The 22650-nt window shown below is 33.7% G+C and overlaps 1 protein-coding gene and 1 pseudogene across 1 annotated transcript; one reads left to right on the plus strand and one right to left on the minus strand.

The window, feature by feature from the left end:
• The first annotated feature begins 14479 nt into the window (after positions 1-14479).
• On the plus strand, positions 14480-15950 carry LOC120115671 (annotated as a pseudogene).
• A 165-nt stretch (positions 15951-16115) lies between these two features.
• LOC120115670 lies at positions 16116-22436 on the minus strand. The gene is made up of 6 exons (XM_039136301.1): positions 20885-22436; positions 19677-19737; positions 19469-19584; positions 18477-18567; positions 17757-17804; positions 16116-16404 (listed from the first exon to the last, which is right to left on the minus strand). The coding sequence occupies exons 1-6, from the start codon at positions 21955-21957 to the stop codon at positions 16345-16347; spliced, it is 1449 nt and encodes a 482-aa protein (XP_038992232.1). The 5' UTR covers positions 21958-22436; the 3' UTR covers positions 16116-16344.
• Positions 22437-22650: the final 214 nt, after the last annotated feature.

The raw sequence follows: 22650 nt of genomic DNA on the forward strand, positions 1-22650 counted from the left end.
TAGTGCAAAGAAGGCGAATAACGCTGGGTTGGTTTAGGAATTCTAAGGGAGCGTCTCAGTTTTGGTGTGCCTGGTTCTTCTTGAACTGCTTCAGGACTGATCTGAACATCATTTCCAGAAATCTCCTCGAACTCAGCAAATTCTTTTATTTCAGCTTCGGTATTGGAGCTACTCGATTCTACGGTTGATATGTCTTTGTACATCACATTCTCATTGAAAATGACATCTCTGCTTCTGATGATCTTTTGATTTTCATAGTCCCAAAACTGGTAACCGAACTCATCACCACCATAACCAACAAAGACGCATTTGTTGGACTTGGCATCAAGTTTACTTCTTTAAGTAGAATCTATGTGTACATAAGAAATACAACCAAACACTCTTAAGTGTGAAAGGTTTATTTCTTTCTTACTCTAAACTTCCTATGGTATTCTGTCATCCAAAGGAACTGAGGGCCCACAGTTGATCAGGTAACTTGCAGTGTTGATAGCTTCATCCCATAGAAATTTGGGTAATCTGGCATGTATCCTCATGCTTCTGGCACGTTCATTCAGAGTTTTGTTCACGCGCTCTGCTACGCCATTCTGCTGCGGTGTCATGTAAACTGTTGTCTTCATCTTAATCCCATTGTTTGCGCAGAAATATCTGAATCTACGATTTCTGTACTCTCCTCCATTGTCAGACCTTAACCGATTGACTTTCAGACCAGTCTCATTTTCCACCATGACCGTCCATTTTCTGAAGGTATCAAAGACTTCTGATTTCTTCTTCAGAAAATAAACCCACACCTTCCTTGTAGAATCATCGATGAAGGTGACATAATATAATGAGCCTGCAAGAGATGGAACTGGAGATGGTCCTTATACATCAGTATGAACCAACTCTAACTTTTCAGCCTTGGGTGTCTTACCAATCTTTGCAAAGCTGATTTTCATTTATTTGCCAAAGATGCAATCCTCGCATAGTCCGACATCTACATTCTTTAGATCTGGCAACTTCCCTTTTGACAAAAGTGTCTTCATCCCTTTCTCGCTCATATGACAAATCTTTTGGTGCCATAGGTTTGATTTTCCATCAGCATCTGCTACAGTAATGATATTCTCTAAGTTTGAGGTTATATAGAGAGTATCAGTCTTCTTACCACGAGAAATGATGAGTGCTCCTTTGGTAATCTTCCATTCACAGCCTGAAAAGGTTGTATTATAACCTTCTCCATCAAGCTGTACTACATAAATCAAATTTCTTTTGAGTCAATGAATATGTCTTACTCCTTTCAGCGTCCAGGTGGTCTGGTTTTGCAACTTTAATCGGATGTCTCCTTTTCCGACGATCTTCAAGGTTTCATCATCAGCTAGATGAACCTTCCCAAAATCACCACTGACATAGTTCTCCATGATTTCTCGGCATGGGGTGGAGTGGAAAGATGCCCATGAATCCAAGATCCATGATTCAATCGTACTGTTGACGCTTAGAATCATGGCATCACATGTCTCCTCTGTCATGTTGGCAGATTCCTGTGCGCCGGTATCTTTCTTCGGTGCTCGACAATCTCTTTTAAAGTGACCCTTCTTGTCACAATTATAACAAGTATAATCTTTCTTTCCCGTTCTTGATTTTTCCCTTCTGGATTTGGATCTGCCACGATTTGAATTTCTCTCTGAAGTTCTCCCTCTAGACTCCGTATGCAAGGCTGAGGAGGTTCATGCTTCACCCGATTCTCTCCGTCGAATTTCTTCGCTCAGTACTAGATCCCGAACATCGTCGAATTTCAATTTGTTGTTTCCCGACGAGCTGCTAACTGCTATAACAGTAGCATTCCAACTGTCTGGTAGAGATGATAAGAGTATTAAAGCCCAAACTTCATCATCAAATTCAATTTCCACGGAACTCAATTGGGTTGTGATTGTGTTGAGCTCATTTAGGTGTTGAGCCACTGATGCCCCTTCCTCCATCCACAAATTGAATAATCGCCTCATCAAATGAACTTTGTTTGAGGGCGATGGCTTCTCATACATATTGAAGAGAGCCGCCATAAGACTCGTCGTGGTCTTTTCCTTTGCTATGTTAAAAGCAACATTTCGGGACAACGTCAGTCGGATAACTCCGAGGGCTTGTCTGTCGAGAAGAGCCCAGTCTTCAATCTTCATGCCCTCTGGTTGTTTTCCTGAGAGAGGTTGATATAGATTTTTCTGGTACAGAAAATCTTCAATCTGCATCTTCCAAAAGCCAAAGTCCGCACCATCGAACTTTTCAATTTTCACATTCCCTTCGTCTGCAGCCATCGCTCCCACTCGAATCTGGCTTCTTCGAATCGTTTATGACAATTTGTGCGAACCACCGTGTATTATAACACCTCCGTCAACAAACTCGTATCGTCGACAAATTTTTTACTATTCACAAAATTCATTATAACCTCGCAAAAATTGACAAAATTCACAATCAAAAGCTCTGATATCAGTTGTTGCGAAATAACCGAGTACGAGTAATTCCCCTATAACCAGATTAGTGAGAATGCGAAATAAAAGCGGAAAAATAATACCCGAAATTGATAACGAAGTTCATCCAATTTGCTTACGTCTCCGGACTGCTGTAGATCTTTTACTAAAAGAGAAAATTTGCAGGTGTTTACAAAACACTCACTACTCACAAGAAAGCTCTCTAGTATTTGGAGAAAGAAATGATTTTTGGGATGGTTTTGAAGCTAAATGAGCTAGGATATTTATAGTTGAAGCTTAAGGACTTAATTTTGTAAATACCCTAAAGTTTAGTGACTAATTATGATTATCCCATTACAATATTTCAATAAACATCTACCAAACTTTGAAAAACCAGTTTTCAAAGAAACATTTACCAAACTTTGAAAACCAATTTCAAAGAAACATTTACCAAACTTTGAAAATTATTTTTTCAAGGTTGGTTGCCAAACTATGAACTTTTAACAATTAATATATATAAAGTACGATTAAAATCAATTCTTACAGTATATAAATTATAGCACTTATGCTTGTTGTTTTCTTCCCAAAATGATGGCTTATTATTCTCTTTATCCATATTTAACAATTAAGCCTTATTGTGTTTTGCTTAAACGTCCCGAAAACCATGCACTTTAGGTAACCTTAAAAAAAGGGAATGATTGGGGTAATATTCGTTTGAAATTGCCGAGTACAGGCACAGCCTCTCACATCACTGTCCAGATAAATTAGGGCATTTGGCCCTGCTTGTCAACCCCTAAAACTGGCAAAACCCTAAGCCTAGTATACTGTGGAATAATGATGCCATGGGATCTGTTATTTTCTTGTTTTGGATAACGTTCGAACATGTTATTTAATTTCTGTCACCGAGGGAAAACAGGGTTGGGATCTCTTCTTTTCTTGTTTTGGATCAATATTGAATTTATTTTCACCCCAAAATTGTTTGCTGATATTATTATTATTATCTGTTTTAAGAGAGCCGATGGGTAAAAGATTGATAAACTTGATTGACACACTCAAAACCATGTTAACCCAACCCTACGTAAATATGTAAACTTAGACTCAATCAATATATTTTCCATTTGAATTCTTTCGGGGGTTTAAATTATAAAATAAAGTGTTTTCTTTTAGATATTTCAAGTTCGAGTAGTTTTATTAGTATAATATGTGTATATGATGAAGAATTTAAAAATATTTTTGAGAATATATATATATATATATATATATATTCATAAAACAAGTAGAATTAAATAAGTTTATTAAAGTTGAAATCCAAATATTCTTTCTTTTTATAGAATTTTGAAATGGTGACATTGAATTACACCTATTTAAACATTGTGCTATTAGTAAAATTTGAAGGTTGTCCAAATTATTCAGAATATAATTTAAAATATATTATTTAAAGCTGTTTATATAAAAGATGATTATTTCGACAGTGAATATTTTGAAAAGCAAAATTTAAATCTATCATATGTCTTATTTAAAAATTTAAATTCTAAACTTTAATACTTCGAATTTTAAACTTCAAACCTTGAATGTTAAAAAATTAAGAATTATGTTAATATGACATTTTAATTATTTTTCAATCATGACGTGACATTATATTATGATGATACATGAACATTACCCTTAAACTTTTAAATATGAGTGACCAAAATAGAATCAAAATGTAACATTAAATATAATTTAAAATAAATAAAAATTAAGTGGCCAAAACATAAACTAAATAATAAATGGGTGATTGAATAAATAATATACCCTGTTTTGGGCATAGGGCCCATGGCCTATGCATAGATGCCTCTGAATATAAGTCCTGTTTGGTATGACTTTCTAAAATCACTTTTAGTTAAAAAAACTCGATTTGACAACAAAATCAATGTCAAACGTGTAAAAAAAATTATGGTGAAAACGATGTTTGCAAACCAACCGCAAAAACTAAGATTTGTAGCTTTTTTCATTTTTAACTTTACGTTTGGAAGCAAATTATAATTTTACACTTACTAATGGATATGCCCCACTCAATTATGTATTTACATTTTATTTTAATAATTTAGTATTAACATGTTTAAAAATAATTTTTTTACTTAATAATTTATTTTAATTACCTAAAATAAATGGTGCAAATTTTGATGATGCACAATGACGATGCATAATGGCGATACAAATTTTATTTGTATACATGCAGGTTTTGATGATGCAAATTTTATGTTGTACGAAAAAATGACGAGACTTATGAACATAACACAAAAGATGTACAAGATGGAAAAAGTAATGATGATGATGAATTAAACGCTCCATCTTGTTATGAAATAGAATTATTGAGAGATATCATAACTTCTAATTTAATAAATTCACTTTAATTTGTATCCATTAATGTATTTTTTGTAATATTTATTTTGTAAAAATAAGTATTTAAATTATTATCTTTTAATAATTTTATATCCACATATTAAAAAGTATTGATGATATATTTTTTTAATAAAATATTTTATATATAAAAATATTATTAATGAGTTATCTGTAAATATTTTTATTATAGTTTATGTTGATATATTTTATATATCATAGTATTAATAAGTGTAAATATAATTTAAATTCTATATTTTTAATTTATAACATAATGTATATAATAAGCATTTTATATTTTCAAGCCACTTTTTAACAACAACCTCAAATAATTAAATTTTAAACTACACTTTTAAAAGTTCTTTTCTACAACACTTTTAAAAGTCACTTTTCAAAAATCCTACCAAACTGACCCATAAAAGATTTATTTGGTTAGGTGAAAAATAGAAGGATGGAAGAAGGAAATCAAAAAATAAAAAATATAATAAAATTTAAATGTGTTTGGCAGGAAAGAAAAAACGAGAAAGAAGAAAATGAGAGGATGACAATTTTCTACACTCTTATGTAGAAATAAATCATTTCAATTTGAAAGAGGAAAATGAGAGAAAGTGAAAGAGATGTAAGTTAGTTTAAAACATGTATTTTTAAAATTTAATTGTTTCTTATTAATTTTTTCAATTCTACGAAACAATGAAGGAAAAGAAAATACGATTTTCTTTTAATTTTCTATCTTTTTTACCAAGCGCATGGAAATAAAATTTAATTTGTTTATCTTTTCATTTTTTATTCCTTTAATTTTTCATCTTTCTAATTTGTGCATTTTGAGAAAAGAGATTGTAACACCCCAAATTCTGAGCTAGTAGTTTCAGGTTTACTCGATAGACATGTTGACCTCATGAAATTTATAATTAGAGTCGTTGGGCCAAGTTGGGCTCAATTGGATTTGGAATTGAGCCCAAAAGAGTTATAAAAAGGAGATTTTAAATATAAGACAAAATATGAATGACTAAAAGTGTAATTTTTCCATTTGTGAAAATATGATGGTTTTATTTCCTCCTTCATCTTCATCTTCTTCTCTTCATTCCTCATTCCTCATTCTCATTTCCTTCTCCTCCTTCCTCCTAAGTGTCATACCTCCAAGGTAAGATCTTTAAGCATCTTTCATGCTCCCTTTAGGCTTAAAATTTGTCCTTAAGCTTTCTAGCAACTTTTTTGGTGATTCAACAACTTGATTTCATGTTTTGGACAAAAGGAAATGGGTGGTGAGCATCCTAGAACAAGGAGAAGGTAAGAGAAAGTGTGGTTGAGCTAAAAGACCTTTATTTTAGATTCCCTAACTAAGGTAGTGTATTTTTAATCCTTTTTTGTGTTATGAACTTCCTAAACATGATGCTTTGTTGGGGATTTGGGTTTTGAGCATATTTGGGGAGTTTTGCATGATTTGTCTAGGTGACGTTTTTGTGGTAAATGTAGTATTTTTATAGTTCTAAATAACCCTAAAAAACTCCCATAAACTTTAGAAGTTAATTTGGGACCAAACTAGAGTGTTTAAGAGGATTCTTGAGTGTTTCCCGAGCTTAAACAAAGCATTTCTGGGTTTGAGTATCGATACTGGATGAACAATATCGATAATGGATGAACTAAGATGAATTTTGGGCAATTTTGGCAAAAAGTATCGATACTAAAGGGAGGAGTATCGATATTGCCCCTCTGGTATTGATACTGAGGGTATATGGTATCGATATCATTGCTAGAAATAGGTTCTAATACCAACTCTGGAAATAGGTTTTAATACCAATGTTGGAAAAAGGGTACTAATACTGGGAATTGGAGTATCGATAATGCTCCACTAGTATCAATACTGAGGGTATCTGATATTGATATTGGGCCACTCTTTAGCAAACAAAAGTAATTTTTGGTACCGATACTTATAGGGATATTGATATTTGACCTTAGGGTATAGATATTGCAAGTTGAGTATCAATAATACCCACTTTGGATAGTTAGTTTTGACCTCGTTAAGGCTCGTAAGAGTCAAGGATGATCCAAAATGGTAAAACTTAGTTCGTGAAAGACGTAAATAGCCAAAGGGGCCCTCAAACACTCATAAGAGTGGGTTACAATCGAAGTAAACCATAATAAGCATATAACTTATGAGTTTCTTCAATCAAACACGTATTGAGTAATCGTGAATGAATGATAATTTCGAAATATATGCCAGCGAGTGAGACGATGAATGAAGTGAATAAAATGTTAGTGGAAGACAAGTACTACCCATATACATATAATCAAGGATATGTAAGTAGTCCTACTGGTTCAAGGGATAACCGATGAGAAGTACGATGAGAATGATTAGGGAATCATTGTTAGTGAATTATACCCAAATCGAGTGTTGGGCTTGTTATTTTATACCTAGTGGGTAGCAGTGATTATGAATTACGTTAAGGGCATAAAACACTAAAATACTAATAAGCTTTTGTATAATGTTCTAGTATAGAGAACAAATGAGATAATAGTGAGTGAGGGAAAAATTTCACCTACTTGTGTTGTAATTGACAATAATGACAAGATAATAATGTGATAATAACGTAATGATAATGATAATTTTGTCATAATCATAAGAACCTTATGAGGTAAGATTCCATAATACTAGCCTTTGTGTGACACTTGGGAAACAACAAGGACTCCCGAGTTACTTTAGTAGTATAACAATCATCTTACGTGTACAAAATATTTGGATATATCCAAGTTAGTGAGAGATCAATTTAAGTGTTATTTGAACGTTGTACTGATGCTATGTGACCCAGACACATTCGAGTACTCTAAAGGACTATACTAGCAGGACGTAGGCTCCGATGTTATGTGACCTTAGAGGCGTCCTAGGTACTATGCAATAAGGGCCCTTTCTAGATGAAGATTTCGATGCTAAGTGACCCGAGTCTTATCCAGGGTACCTTTGGTAGGATAGAGGGGTGTGAGTCCTGAGATGCTAAGTAACCCTCTGACTACACCATGATGCCTACCCTTGTTTTTGTGATTGTACTTGGCGTCTTTGTGATATTGGGTACTACATTGTGTGTCCATTATGATGCATTATAGTATTATACTGAGGTTAAAGACCTAGTATATGTTTACTCATGGCGAGGCCCTCAGTAAAGACTAAGGAAAGCGTGAGAATTACACTAAAGAGGTAGCATTGTTGAATCTTAAGTAGGTAACACTTGATTAGGATCATGCATGTACCTACTACTTATTAACATGTCTTCTAGCATGCTTATGTTTATGAGATGCATATGCTTCTCTATATTAGTGGTTACACTACCGAGTTTTGTAAGCTCAACGTTCGGATTTTTTTTGTAGGTTATTATATCGAGTCATTCAACGAGCACTATTGTAGCAGGTTTTCCAGCATTTCTCTCAAAGTATTGGTTGGCTACTTGTAGTGGGCATGTGTATTCATAGAACCCTTACTTATGTATCATGAGTTGTAAACTTTGATTTGTATTAATTGATTTTATATGTGTCATGGAGCTCCAATTTATAAAAATAATTTTATTACTATTATTGATGTCTTTTATAAATATATTGTATTTTTAAATGAAAAAAAATGGTTAGTCACTTCGGTGGTTCCATGCGACATTCAAATCCTCTGGACTTCGAGTAAGATCGGATTAGGGTGTTACAGAGATTGCAATTTTGGAATAGATAAAATAGTCCTCGGAATTTCAAAATTCAAACAACTTGCTAGAATTCAAGCTAATATTTGTTAGAGATGGTTCAAAATTTAAGCTAGATTTTGCACCTCTTGAAATAATATACAATTATTTTAAATTAAAATTATTTAATTTAAATAAAAATTTAAATCAAATCAGATTAAATCATACTCTCATCTTCCCACTAAAGGTGTCTCTTTTGATTTTTAAAATTGTCTCATTTAAAATATCATATCATAAAAGTTAACAAACAACACTTATATTTCTTTTTTTTACCTTTATATGCTCCTCTCTTTTATATTTATCAAAATAAATCAGTCAAATCTATCAATCACCTTTTAAGGATAATTTTATTAGTTAACTTGATCGAATATATCTCTTAAAACTATATGAATAATCAATATAAGACACAAACTATAGGACAAAAAGAATAATTTAATTCTTTAGAAAGCTTTATGTGGAACTCAAATTTAATTTTTGTTTAGATTGTTGGTATTCATTATTTTTTTATTATATCATATATTTATTTTTTAGGAACAATCTTAAAGTGAGGTTTAGCATGCTTGGCTTTTACACAAATTTCACATTTGTTTAAGCTAGTTATGTCTAGTTTAGGCATAATATTCATTTTCATATGTTTCTTTAAAGATTGAATATTTACATGACCTAATCTAATATTCCACATATCAATAGTTTCAACAATATAAGAAGAAGTAGTAACTTTATTTTCATTAAGTTGAGTTTCTATGACAAATAAACCCCCATTTAGAAAACCTTTCCAAACATAATCACCGTTTCGGGAAAGTACAATTTTATCTGTCTCAAAAACTGACTTAATGCATGCCTTATTTAAAAGTCTGCCTCTTATTAAACTTCTACGCAAGACAGGTACATACATGACATTATTATTGAGTAAAACCTAGCCTTTATCCAGCACTTCAGAGCTGCTGGAGTTTCCCATGTACACGCGTTCACCTTTATCCCCATCCTCAAACTTAGTGAAAAATTCACTCTTTGCGTAGAAATGCCTAGAAGTGTCAGTGTCGACGACCCACTTAGTATTGTTCGTCAGTAGATTTACTTCTGAAACCACCGCGATAATGACATCATCAATATTGTTCTCTGTAATATTTATTTGTGGTTTGTTTCAATTCTAGTGATTAGAACGGTGTTGACACTGATAGGCTTTATGGTCGACTAGTCCGCACACATACCTCTTAAAGGATTTCCCTTCAACTTTGGGCTTACCTGGTTTTTTTAAGTAGGCATTCTTCTGAGGTTTCGTCTTCTTGTTTTGATTTCCTCTTTTGAAGTTTGTGATTTTTTTAAACTTAGACCCTGAAGCAACACCAAACTCAACCAGGTTAGCTTTAAAAGATAATTAACTAATAGAGTTAGTAACCTTATCCTTTAACCAGTTAGCCTTTTCTATCTTCATATGACCCACCAGCTCCTCAAGCAAAATGTCCCTCTTTTTATGTTTGAGAGAGTTACAGTAATCAGACCAGGACTTGGGTAGCTTCTCGTCAGTCATGGACTTGGTCCATGATCGACTTCTCGTCAGTCATTTGGAATCTCAGTCACTCGCCAACGACATATTTCTTGATACTCACATCATCAACACCATACTTCTTCTCCAACGTGTCCCAAATCATCTTGGTGTTCATTTCTTTGAGGAACATGTCAAACAACTTGATAGACATGTGACTCAAGAGATGACCTCACACCGTCTTGTTGTCTTTCTTGTACTTTTTCGCGGAAGTGATGGTAGCAGCAGTAGCAGCAAAAGAAAAGACGACATCAGGTGTGGCCTCATCAATAGTAGAATCAACTGGGGTAGTCACCGGAGTAGGCAGTGATGGCTTCAGTAGCACGAAGTCAAGATCAAGCTGCTCGAAGAAAATCAAAATCCGTTAGGACCACCTTCGATAATTCAAACATTCTAAGGTATCGAGTTTGGAAAGATAAGGGATCAATTTGCTCAGTGGTGTCGACATTTTGCAATAATTAATTTGTTTCTAAATTGTTGGAAATAAAGACTGCAAAATGAGACGTTAGCAATTGACTGGACAATATAAAAATTTTGAAAAATGAACAACGAAAAATGTGTCGTTGTGAAAACCACTGCCTTAGAAACAAATTATCCCCCGAGGTTAACACGGTCGTTCCAAATTCTATACACCTGAAATCAGAGTGGACTTCTGGTGGTACTGCTCATCTAATAGCAGCAAAGAGAATAACTCAAAATATCTTTAAATGAAAAGATATGATAATGTTGAGTGTGTTGAGATTGATATGAAGCTCTCTATTTATATGCTATGCTTTAAGGGTAAAATCGTCCAATGCAAATCATATATAAAATCTGATTAAGTTTTTTAATTAAAATCGTGTTTGAAACTGTAGTAATAAACATATGAATTTAACCTCAATTTGGCCCAGGTTCGTGCTTTAACACTCAATTGCTTGTCTCCAAGTAATTAACTATGTATCCTTTGTAATTACTCTATAATTGGCACAACAAACACTCTGAACATAGTTGTAAAATTGTCCATATTCATTCAACGTTTCACATACATGAATTCAAAAGCTGACAATTTAAAATTTAATTTTCATAAATTAAAGCGACAGCTAACCATGTCCACAAGCACGAGACGAGACAAAAGGCAGCAATGGTGCACAATATTTTTCTTTGTTCTATATCACTCAACAAAAGATGGAAGAATGAATACTATAAATATTTAAGCCAAATGGTATTTTCCACTCAATATGTAGTGTTTTTCTGCATTACCAACATAATGTTCATTCAACTCCCAAAAGCAATCGATGGATAAAACTCCCAGGGATAAATTATGTAAGTCTTATATTCATTATAATACAACTTTTGGAGTTTAGATTTATGTATCTTATGCTGTATGAAGTCTTGTAAATAGTGATCATGTACATGCTTATAAATTATAAGCAATTGAAAGCTATCTATTATATTATATTATATTATATTATATTATATTATATTATATTATATTATATTATATTATATTATATTATATTATATTATATTATATTATATTATATTATATTATATTATATTATATTATATTATATTATATTATATTATATTATATTATATTATATTATATTATATTATATTATATTATATTATATTATATTATTCAGAAACATCTCAATCACAGTTTCCTTTTACTACTTTTCTTCACGTGCAAGGAAAATAAATGTATTCTCTAACATGAATTTTACAAAATAATAAATTTACGAAAAGTGATAACTTACAATGATAACAATTGTTTGGATCTCATGTCAAATTACACTTTTCGTCCATCCAGCTTTATCTTTTTAAAATTACACTTTTCGTTTTTCTCTTTACTCGTACCTTTTGTATATGCACTTAACATTGTGATAACTAATATGCACATTGTAAATATATTATACAACTACAAGCACTTAACTTCTATTTAAAAACTATGAAGTGTAATGGTTGTTTATCTTATTTTTTAATTATGTGAGTCGAATCCGATCTCTATTCATAAGAATAAGAAATATTTTATGATCAATCATTTATTTTTAGCAGAACACTTACGAAGAAGAAAAAGGCACGGTTACTGATAGTAGATACCCTAGTTTTGACAAAAACAAGAAAATTTTGTGCTAGGGGCTGAGATGGAATTAAAAAATCGGGGGAGGGGGGAATTTGAAAATTGTGTTAAAAAAACTTAAATTAAGTTTTTGGAATTTAAGATGTACTAAATGTGATATTCTACCATTAAACACAAAGGTTTAAATATTAATATAGACAAATTTGTAGCTAGAGATATAGACCAAGGGAGACTGTGATTGGTTATCTCTAAAAAAAATTTAATTCTCATATAATTAAAGTTTTTTTTTTTACATTTTCTATTATAATATATTTTATTTTCCTAAAATTTTATAAATTCTTCATCTAAAATTTTATAAATTTATTTTTCTATAGATAAAATAATATGTTTATCCTTATTTAGTCCCTAAATAAGATACGAAGAAAAAAGGTGCGAAGGAGTATTATGCCACATCTTTGTGCAGCTTCAAATGAATTGATTGTAGTGACTATATAAAGCGCTGGCTTTTGCGTTGTGTGTTTAGAAATTGGAAGTGCGTGCAAGCTCTTTCACTACACCATTTGCTTATAAGTTTCGCAACGCTTCTTTCTTCTTCTTCATGATTTGCTTATAAGCTTCTTCAAGTCGCCGTCGTCTTCTTCTTACTATTATTTTCTTGTTCTCTAATCTAATGGAAACCAAAGGTTATACCCAAGACGGAGCTGTGGATCTTCGCGGCCGGCCCGTGCTTGCCCCCAAACTGGGAAATGGAAAGCCTGTGCTTTCCTCGTTGGTAATAAACTATCACCTTTTCCTTTACTACTTGAAGACACTTCTTTTATCGCTCAAGTCCTTATATATATATATATATATATAATTATGATCCACTTATATAATGTAATTTTTTTTTAATTTTAGACAGATTTCATATTATTGTACAAGTGAAAATAGTGTCTAGAATAACTCATACTTTTTTCCAATGAATATCTCCTTATTTTCTATTGTAAATCTCAACAGTCTATTTTCATTTATAAAAAAATTAATTTGTGTAAAATTTTCATTCATAAAAAATTTTAAATTTGTGTAAAATAATATATATATATATACCGTGCTTCAAGTCTAATACATAATCTGAAGAATGAACATGATATGAAGCATTTGAAAGGATGGCTTTCTATGGAATAGCTTCAAACTTAGTGAACCACTTGACCACACAACACCTTTCATCAGTTAGAAATGTGAATATCTGGTCAGGATCGGTCTGGATTACACCAATTCTGGGAGCATTCATCGCAAATACTTACATGGGCTGATTCTCTCTATCATGTATCTTTCTAAACCAAGCTTTTATTTATCCAGAAACCGATGTAGGATTTTATATTAGAGAACAAACTTATAAAATTTTTAAGAGATAAAAATATATTATCAATAGAAAAACCATCATCCGCCTCTCCCTGTGTACATCAACATACTATTCATTATATTGCAAATGTAATCTGAATAACTGGTGATGATTAAAACCTGTATTGAAAGGCAATCTAAAAAGTAACATAAATCCAAAATGTATATTTCAAATGATGGGTGTTTATATTCACTATCTTCAACCACCAAGGAAAAAAAATTAGATGACCCTTATTCTCATATGTAATGAGGTAAGGGGGAGGTATGATAGTAGGCTGCCCCCAATACCAGGTTGAGAGCAGCTTCCGTGGGAGACATCCGAATTATGAATTATCAACCGTGGGACTCAATCCCACGACCCCAATATTAAGAGCCTTGTACTCTACCAACTGAACTGGACAGACAATTCCTCAACCACCAAAGAGGTAATACCAATTGTTTGGACCATATTTGTAGATAACTACCATCAAAAGGCAAATAGGGTTTAATAATTTTTTTTGTTTTGGCTATGGTGGGTCCACTGAATGATGCTAAGATTTGATTTAGTGGACTTAATTAACATGGACATTACTTTACATTTTGCTATGACACAGAGCATATTTTATTTTCATTAGGCCCACAAAGAAGATGCCATCTACATTGGGAAACTATTATGTTCTATTGTTTTAAATTCATTAAATACCACTCCACAAAGAAGTTCTTGATTTGACTTGCAGTGCTATTTGAACAAATGAATGGTACATTTTTTCTATCCTTAAACTTGTGTACATGTAATGTAATATGTTATGTTGACGTCGATGGTAATTTAGAGTGATAATAAGATTATATCTATTTAATTTTTTTTAATTTTAAACAATACACTCCCTATAAATACAGCTACTCGAACATGAAATCTAACACTCTCTTTTACCACTGAAGTTTAATAAGTTCAACATTAAATGAGTTTTAATTTGATTGATATGTGATTGTATTCGAATAACCGGGGTGACACGTGAATCAGGGAATGATAATGTTGACAACAGCAGTTTCATTGAAGTCTTTGAAGCCAACTTGCAGAGAAGGTGTTTGTAACAAGGCGTCAACGCTACAAGTTGTCTTCTTCTACACATCACTTTACACCATATCCATTGGAGCAGGGGGAACAAAGCCCAACATATCAACCTTTTCGGCAGACCAATTTGATGATTTCAATCCCCATGAAAAGAAGCTCAAGGCCTCATTCTTCAATTGGTGAATGTTCAGCTCTTTCTTGGGTGCCTTGTTTGCCACTCTTGGCCTTGTTTACATTCAAGAAAACTTGGATTGGGGACTTTGCTATGGGATCCCAGCAGTTGGCCTTTTGTGCTCCCTATTTGTGTTCTATTTTGGGACCCCAATGTACAGACACAAAGTAAAGAAGACTAAAAGCCCTGCCTGGGACCTTATTCAAGTCTCCATTGCCGCCTTTCAGAATCGGAAACTTCAGCTCCCTAACAACCCATCTCAGCTTCATGAACTTGAGCCTCAGGATTACATCAGCAGTGGAAAAAGACAAGTGTAATACACTCCAATTTTCAGGTTCTTGGACAAGGCTGCAGTCAAAGATGGGAACTCAAGTAGCCCACCTTGCACTGTAACTCAAGTGGAAGGAACCAAACTTGTCCTCGGTATGCTTTTAATATGGCTAGTGACCTTAATACCTAGCACCATATGGGCTCAAATACAATCTGTTTGTGAAACAAGGCACCACCATGGACAGAAGCATAGGTTCAAGCTTCCAAATCCCAGCAGCTTCACTAGGGAGCTTTGTCACCCTCTCCATGCTCATCTCCGTGCCATTGTACGACCTCCATTTCGTGCCATTCATGCGTCAAAGAACCGGAAACCCTAGAGGGATAACCCTCCTTCAAAGGCTTGGCATTGGATTCGTCATCCAGATCATTGCCATTGCTATTGCATATGCTGTCGAGGTTCAAAGGCTGCATGTCATAAGAGTGCACCAAATCACAGGGCCTAAAGAAATAGTTCCCATGAACATATTCTACCTTTTACCTCAGTATGTTTTGATGGGGATTGCTGATGTGTTCAATGCCATTGGACTGCTGGAATTCTTCTACGACCAATCACCAGAAGACATGCAAAGCTTGGGGACGACCTTTTTCACCAGTGGTAACAGAATCGGGAACTTTTTGAACAGCTTTTTAGTAACAATGGTGGATAAAATTACAAGCAGAGGTAATAACAAAAGCTGGATTGGAGACAACTTGAATGACTCTCATCTAGATTACTACTATGGATTCCTTTTGGTCATATCAACCCTTAACTTAGGGGCCTTCCTTTGGGCATCAAGCAAATATGCCTACGAAAGGGAAACCAAAGAAGTCAATGAGGGTTGTATTGAAATGGATAGTAAAGCCTTAGAGAAATATCCAATAGGACTACAAGTATAAACAGATAAATATATACATAGATATATTAAAAAATGATGGTATATGAGATCATGTTATACCCTTTTGTATGATATGTGCATCAATTAATGTTTTCACCTTCTATTTTAAAGAGGAAAGTGTGTGTGCATGTATCATAACAAATGCAAACTATATATAGAGAACAATAATTTGAAGAATGAAGACAATTCAAAACACTACTCTTGATTGATGATTCTCTCCAATACAATACAATAGGAAGTGGGTTTAACTGCTAAGGGAAGATTTATCTAATTCCAAAACTGAGATCATTGGTTTTGTAATGACTCTTAATGTACAAGATCTTGTGAAGGTTTGATGTACAGAATCCGTACAAATGTAACCCTCCAAAGCAACATAATGTTGTGCATTTCTCATTTCATCCTTGCCGTTTCATAGAAGTGCAGATCCTCCGTTTAGCTGATAGTCGAGGCCTCAACTGCACAGGATGTGAAATGTAACACTACAAGGTTCAAAACTATCCTGAATTCATATAAAGTTACTATGCAAGAATCTCGAGTGCTTTGATTCTAGAGATTAAGGCAAGCCCAAAACAACGTAAATAATGAATTAATAACCACATAATCATATAATAGTTGTCCAAGAAATTTGATTCAATAAAATTACATTTTATTCCACCCTGAGATTTTGTTTCACCCCTCCGACCACTAGAAGCCTTTTATCTGGAAATACCATAAATAATTAATAAAATACAGATCCTTTGTGTGTCTTTGAATCTGATGCCAAGGAAACAATCTAACTTGTTGCAGGAGTTTCTTTCTTTTTTTTTTCTTCTTTCTCTTTGAAAAGAGAACATATTTGGTAATGGCATAATGTCAAAATTAGCCCCCAATGTTTATCAAAATGGTCATGTTGGCGCCTATTCTTTTTTTGGAGCATTTTGACCCCAATGTTACAATTTAGGGCAAAAAGGCTTATAACGTTTGACTGAATGGTCACTTTGAGCCCTATTTTTTTCTGAAGCATTTTGCCTCTCAACATTTCATTTTAGAGTACAAAGGACCCCATTTTGAAGCGTTAACCTTTTGTTAACTAACGGTACACGAGGGGACTTTTTGCCCCAAAATACAAACATTGGAGGCCAAAATGTTCCAAAATAAAGAATAGGAGGCAAAACAACCATTTTGGTAAATGTTGGGGGTTAATTTTGGTGTTATGCCTTTGGCATTTCATACAGTTAACAATATTCGTACTTCCATGGAGTTTTATGGTTCATATTGAGTAGTTTTAGTTCTTATTTCTTTAGGCACTTTCAGCCTAAAATCAAGTAGTAATAGGTCAAAAAGCTAAATTCGGATTACAAGGAAACAAAAAACAAAAGGAATAGTAACAAACGTGGCAATAAGCAACCCAAACTCAAAACTTACCAGATGATGGCATCAATTCTACTTGATGAATCTTTCAACTTTCAATTATTCTTTTGGCAGAAAGAAAATTATGAGCCTAAAACAGAAAAGAATTTCATCCCTTTCAACCAGAAGCCCGGTTTTGGAGGTTCTGTATTCAGCACATCTAATAGTATAGGATATATAAATTCCATGTTCTATACTAAATAGCTCTTCTTTGTTTCGACAAATTTGCTTATGCAAGAATGTATAACTTTAAATTTGGGATCATGTTAATTTATAGTAGCCCAAGTTGCAAACAAAGTTCAAGGCTTCTTTAAGCCTCCTTCCATTCATTATTTGATATTAAGATATCGAGTACAACAAAAACCAAACTGCACACAGTAATTAGTGAAGATAACAAAATGAGTGCATTGGTTCATACCAGCTCAATATACTTGAGTTGCTTCAAAATTTGATCAGTTTCAAGCTCCTGATAAAATAAATGCAGCAACAGTTTGATTAGAGTACAATTTATGTCATACTTATGACAGACTAAAATTGAATTTTACATATCAAAAGAAATTCAATTTTATTCTCGAGTTGTATTTTCATGATAAAAGAGCCAGAGAATAGGAAGCAAATACTATTGTTGTAGAACCTTGAACAGGTAATCAGCATGATAAAAAGAGGAGAGGAAAAAGGTGGATGTGGTCAATATGCCATAAAACCTTATAGTGGCAGCTGGTTCTTTAGATAAAACTACCACTTATATGACACCGCAAGTTCTGTTTTGGACAAATTGATGAACTGTAACCAATAATTTTTCTTCTCTAAAGATTGCATAGCTTTGTTAAGCAGCTTGAGTCTTAAATTGACATCCACGTTAAAAAGTATATACTTCCATTAAATTAGTTGCAAATTGATGACACTGAACAACATCACCCCAAATTTCAGCATCCAATGAAAGATATGATTAATCCCAGACCTAGACTAGTCTTCCAGATTAGAAAGAACAAAATAAAATTCTAAACTGATTATTGCTCCATGAAGATGTCCCATGTTAATTACAAATTCCAAAACCTAAGTCAGGTGCCATAACCTGAAAGATTGCAATCCAGAAAAACGACATCGGAGAAAATAAAGATGTTAAAAGGCTTATCACCTGAGGTACAGAACAATCTGCATGGGATGGATCCCAATGCACAGAGCAGAAGCACTCCCAATCATTGGTTTGGACTTCAAAAAGCGGAGCCCTAGAAAGCAAGAACTTAGAACTTAAGAATCTTGCATGATTGATACAAGAATCAAAAGAACACCAAGAAAGAGACTTTAAACTTATAGGTATGTTAAGTTACTAGAAATGGAGTCTTAAATAACAATAGCTCATCTAGGTAATGTTTAGTACCTAGTTAGAACGGACTTCCTCCAGCTCTTAAGAACAATTTAATCATCCTTATCCACAATTATCATTATCAATAATATCTTAGGCGCACAGAGTTCACCAATCATCGGATAAAAAAATGAGCTATGCTGAACTTTCATCTCAATTTTCAAAATTTTGCATGAAAAACAATATCCCCTACAATCCATAAACCATTAAGCATACAATAATGAAAAAGGATAGTGAAATATGACATGTACTCTCGTTTGTATTCTCTTTAAGTTCATTCTTTGTAATTTGACAATTCTGAACTGAATTCTTCCAGCTTTTCAAAACAATTTAAAGATCTTTATCTACAATTATCATTATCAACAATATCTTAGGCATGTAGCATCGACCAGTTATCTCCTCAATTTTCAAATTTACTACAAGAAACAATTTCATCTACTAAACGTTAAGCACACAATAAGTGAAAGGAGGGTGATATGTGACAGATATCCTTGTTATTGTTTGTCGTTTGCTACTAGAGGATCAACAGTAACGTAATGTAACATGTTTTGTTTGAGATATGGGTCCTTTTGTTCAGCATTCAAACTTTTAGACATAAAGAACTGATATCATTTTAAGTTTTAAAAATAAACATCCACTAGTTAATCATAAATAAACTGATTACGATAACCTAGAAATAAGTGCCATGAGTTTTAGAAAATATCGACTTTGTACTAACATAAATGGAAAGAAAGAAGAAAAATATCAAAGCAAGTAGACTATACCTGTGCCACTTTCCGCAGATGGTTCCTTTACTGCCTCCTACAGCTTCTATGAAGTCTCTGCATTGAAGCCAGTTCCCTATTGAGCTTACTTTAGATGACTTGTTGCAATTCATTTCCTATGAAGAAAGATTTGTCAATTCTCCTCAAACCAAATTGCCACTTGTCTGCAAAATGGCAACACTAACCATGACAGAAATCAAAGCCTTACATGTAAATCAGTAAATTCTGAAATATCCAAGTTTAGTGGTTCACCAATGGTATCAACATCACTGCATCATATAAAAAGAAGGTATTTATGAAAGACAACACTTGTGGATTAAGAAAGCACACAATAGCACCTAATTTTTTTCCCAAAAAGATTTAACTTTCCCTAAGCTGAACTATTTATGAAGGACAACACCTGTGGATTAAGAAAGCACATTTTTTTCCAAAAAGATTAACTTTTCCTAAGCTGAACTATTTATGAAGGACAATACTTGTGGATCAAGAAAGCACACAATGGCTCCTATTTCCCCCCGAAAAGACTAACTTTTCCTAAGCTGAAAATTATCAGTTCTATTTTGCCCAAGAATTATGAGACGTGGGGACTCCAAAACAAAGTGGTAGCTAAAGCAGACCCCTTCCAATTAGAATAAACTGTTAACTCATTAAAATAACATAGGCACTTATAGAACATCTCAGCCATGGAAGGTAAATGAGAAAACTCGACTACATATCTATATATTAAAAGGGACACCATAACAGTTTCTGACTAAATATCATAAATTGAAAATCTAAATTCTTACTTCTTCAGTAAAAAAGGCACTTGAGCAAGATCACATCAACATAGTGATAATCAGTTCTGAAATAAAAGGCGGAATTTCTTTTGCCATTGTTGCATGCAACCTTAAACAATTAGACTGCAACATGACAAGCAATCAATGAAATCCTATCAGTGTAATGAAAAGAAAGATGATTGGCATCATCGCTTTCTTCAAGGTTGATGCAATTAGCCTGCTCCTAAAGTCAAATTTCTTTAATCTCTTTCCCGTATAACTTATCTAGCCTTCCAAATTTTGGCTTCTCTCTAGCTCAAGGCAGAACTTGTACCTAGGACCTTTCTTACAAAAAATGATAAAATTGTTCATAATCATTAATCAATATAACTTCTTAGCAATCTCTCCTTAGTTCTTAAGCTCCTCATATCTAAAAGCATCAAACAGTACTTTCGACTGCATTGTTTCAGACAGATTTTCATCTGTCACAGAGGGAAGCCTAGGTAAAAGTATTTGGGAACATGACAACATAAATACAACCTCAAATAGAGAAGTGCATCATTCATATCTATGTTCTGGTATGCACACAATTAGAAAGCATCTAAATGATTGCAATCCATATAAACAATTAACTTAAAAATAAATAGTTCATGGAACATACTTATCAATTGGACCAGAACATTCAGGAAGTTCTGCTTGAAAACCTTTTCCAATTCGGACACTAATTCTATAAGGCTCAGCATCTCCCAACATTAATTCTATTGGACTGACTTCCCATTTAGTTGATACATCTCTGTCTCTACCCATTCCACCAGTGATACTAAAAGGCCTTCTTGCAATTATCTCCTTGAGCATTATCCGCTTCTTTTTCATACACAAAATACAATACCACTCATCAACAGGTATTTTCTTTACCTTGGGATTGCAGCAACGCATATGAAATGCCTCTTCACAACTGTCACAGATTAGCATCTTTTGTGCTGTTCCTGAACGGCCACAAATATTGCATAACCTGGAACACCTACTACCACTTCTATTCAAAATTTCCTCATTAGCACAAGCCCTATATATCCCAACTTCCTCAACATTCTTCTTCTGAAGTACAGGGAGCCACTTACCTTTCTCAAATAGATCTACCCTCACAACTTCGGCAGCTATTATACTAGAGGAAGTGCACTCAGCATTTTCATCCACCTCACCTTTCGTAGAAGCAAGTAAAAGATTCAGAGTTGACTTTGACGATGAACAGCTATCATTTATACTGTCAACATCTATAGTTTTCTGCATAACGGTTTTATGTACATCATCAAAACTATGGTCATTCAAACCCGAACATCCATTAGCAAATTCATATTTTAAACTGAGAGGTTCTCTATTGCATACAAGAGGCATCACAGTATCTCCCACAGCTACATTTCTATATTCAACATGAGAAACTCCATTTCGCTCCAATGTTGCCACTGAAAGAGCACCCGAACTGACAACAGAGAGGCAATCCCCACTTCTATTTGAATTCACTAGGGCCTCTGCACAACAGTTGGCAACAGAAGCACTACCATTGTCAATGCTGCCTTGTCGTTTCTTCCTCCTACTGAAAACAAAAACAGGGACAGGGATTTCGGACAGAAAACTCACAGATGACAGTTGAGAACCAGATCTTGGTAACGGAGGGCATGAGCCCTCAGCCACTTTGCATCCACTCAGAAGAAAAGTATCATCACATCTAGAAGGCATCTGCCAAATTTTTATTACCAGGCATCCAATCACATAAAGAATCTTTGTTTCCCAAGGTTAGAAACATAAACTAGGCAGGCTTCAACTGAAGTCTCCATCAACAATTCACTTTATATATTCAACAACAACAATCTGGGTATTTTCCTAAGCACTCTCAAATTACTTTCACTAATCAAGAAACCCCCACTCTTTATTCCATTTCAACCTTCCTAGTCAATTCCAAAGATATTTTCAGCAAACTACTATACAAGAGAAATATACCCAATTGGAAGAAAGTAGAGGTGAGAATTTTGCATACCCTTTTCGCAAATAAACCATAAAAGTAACTCCGCTTTTGCATTATCAAGCCGTGAACATCTTTTTAGCAAGAACAGAATAATGAAGGGAATTCAAAAGATCAAACCTGGCATAACTGTTGTAAACCGAATCGTTGAGGCAGAATCTGAAGAGGGCAATGGGTTTTGGTGTTTGTGATCCGGTTGACGGTGGCTTTTGAACGCGGTCAAATGTCATTTGGGCCTTGTTGATTTTGAATTTTAAACTTGTTTGAAATTCAAACTTTTGAGCTTAAAAAGCCCTCTTGAAAAGATGAAAACATAAACCTAACAAAGTTATAATTATTTGATGAGTCAAATTAAGTAAAAAAATTGAATTAGTCTAGTTGGTGAATTCAATTTTATAATTTTAACTTTA

Source organism: Hibiscus syriacus, unplaced genomic scaffold (assembly GCF_006381635.1).
Source record: "Hibiscus syriacus cultivar Baekdansim isolate YM2019G1 unplaced genomic scaffold, ASM638163v2 tig00110270_pilon, whole genome shotgun sequence".
NCBI classification, from domain to species: domain Eukaryota; kingdom Viridiplantae; phylum Streptophyta; class Magnoliopsida; order Malvales; family Malvaceae; genus Hibiscus; species Hibiscus syriacus.

Bases quoted from the DNA above. Each gene is read 5' to 3' on its own strand.
- LOC120115670 (XM_039136301.1), bottom strand. From the start codon at position 21,957: ATGCCTTCTAGATGTGATGATACTTTTCTTCTGAGTGGATGCAAAGTG. The intron at 19,738-20,884 runs GTATGTTCCATG...TATATGATGCAG, and splicing joins TGTTCTGGTCCAATTGATAA to TGATGTTGATACCATTGGTG. The intron at 16,405-17,756 runs GTATGAACCAAT...CATCCTGTGCAG, and splicing joins AACTCAAGTATATTGAGCTG to TTGAGGCCTCGACTATCAGC.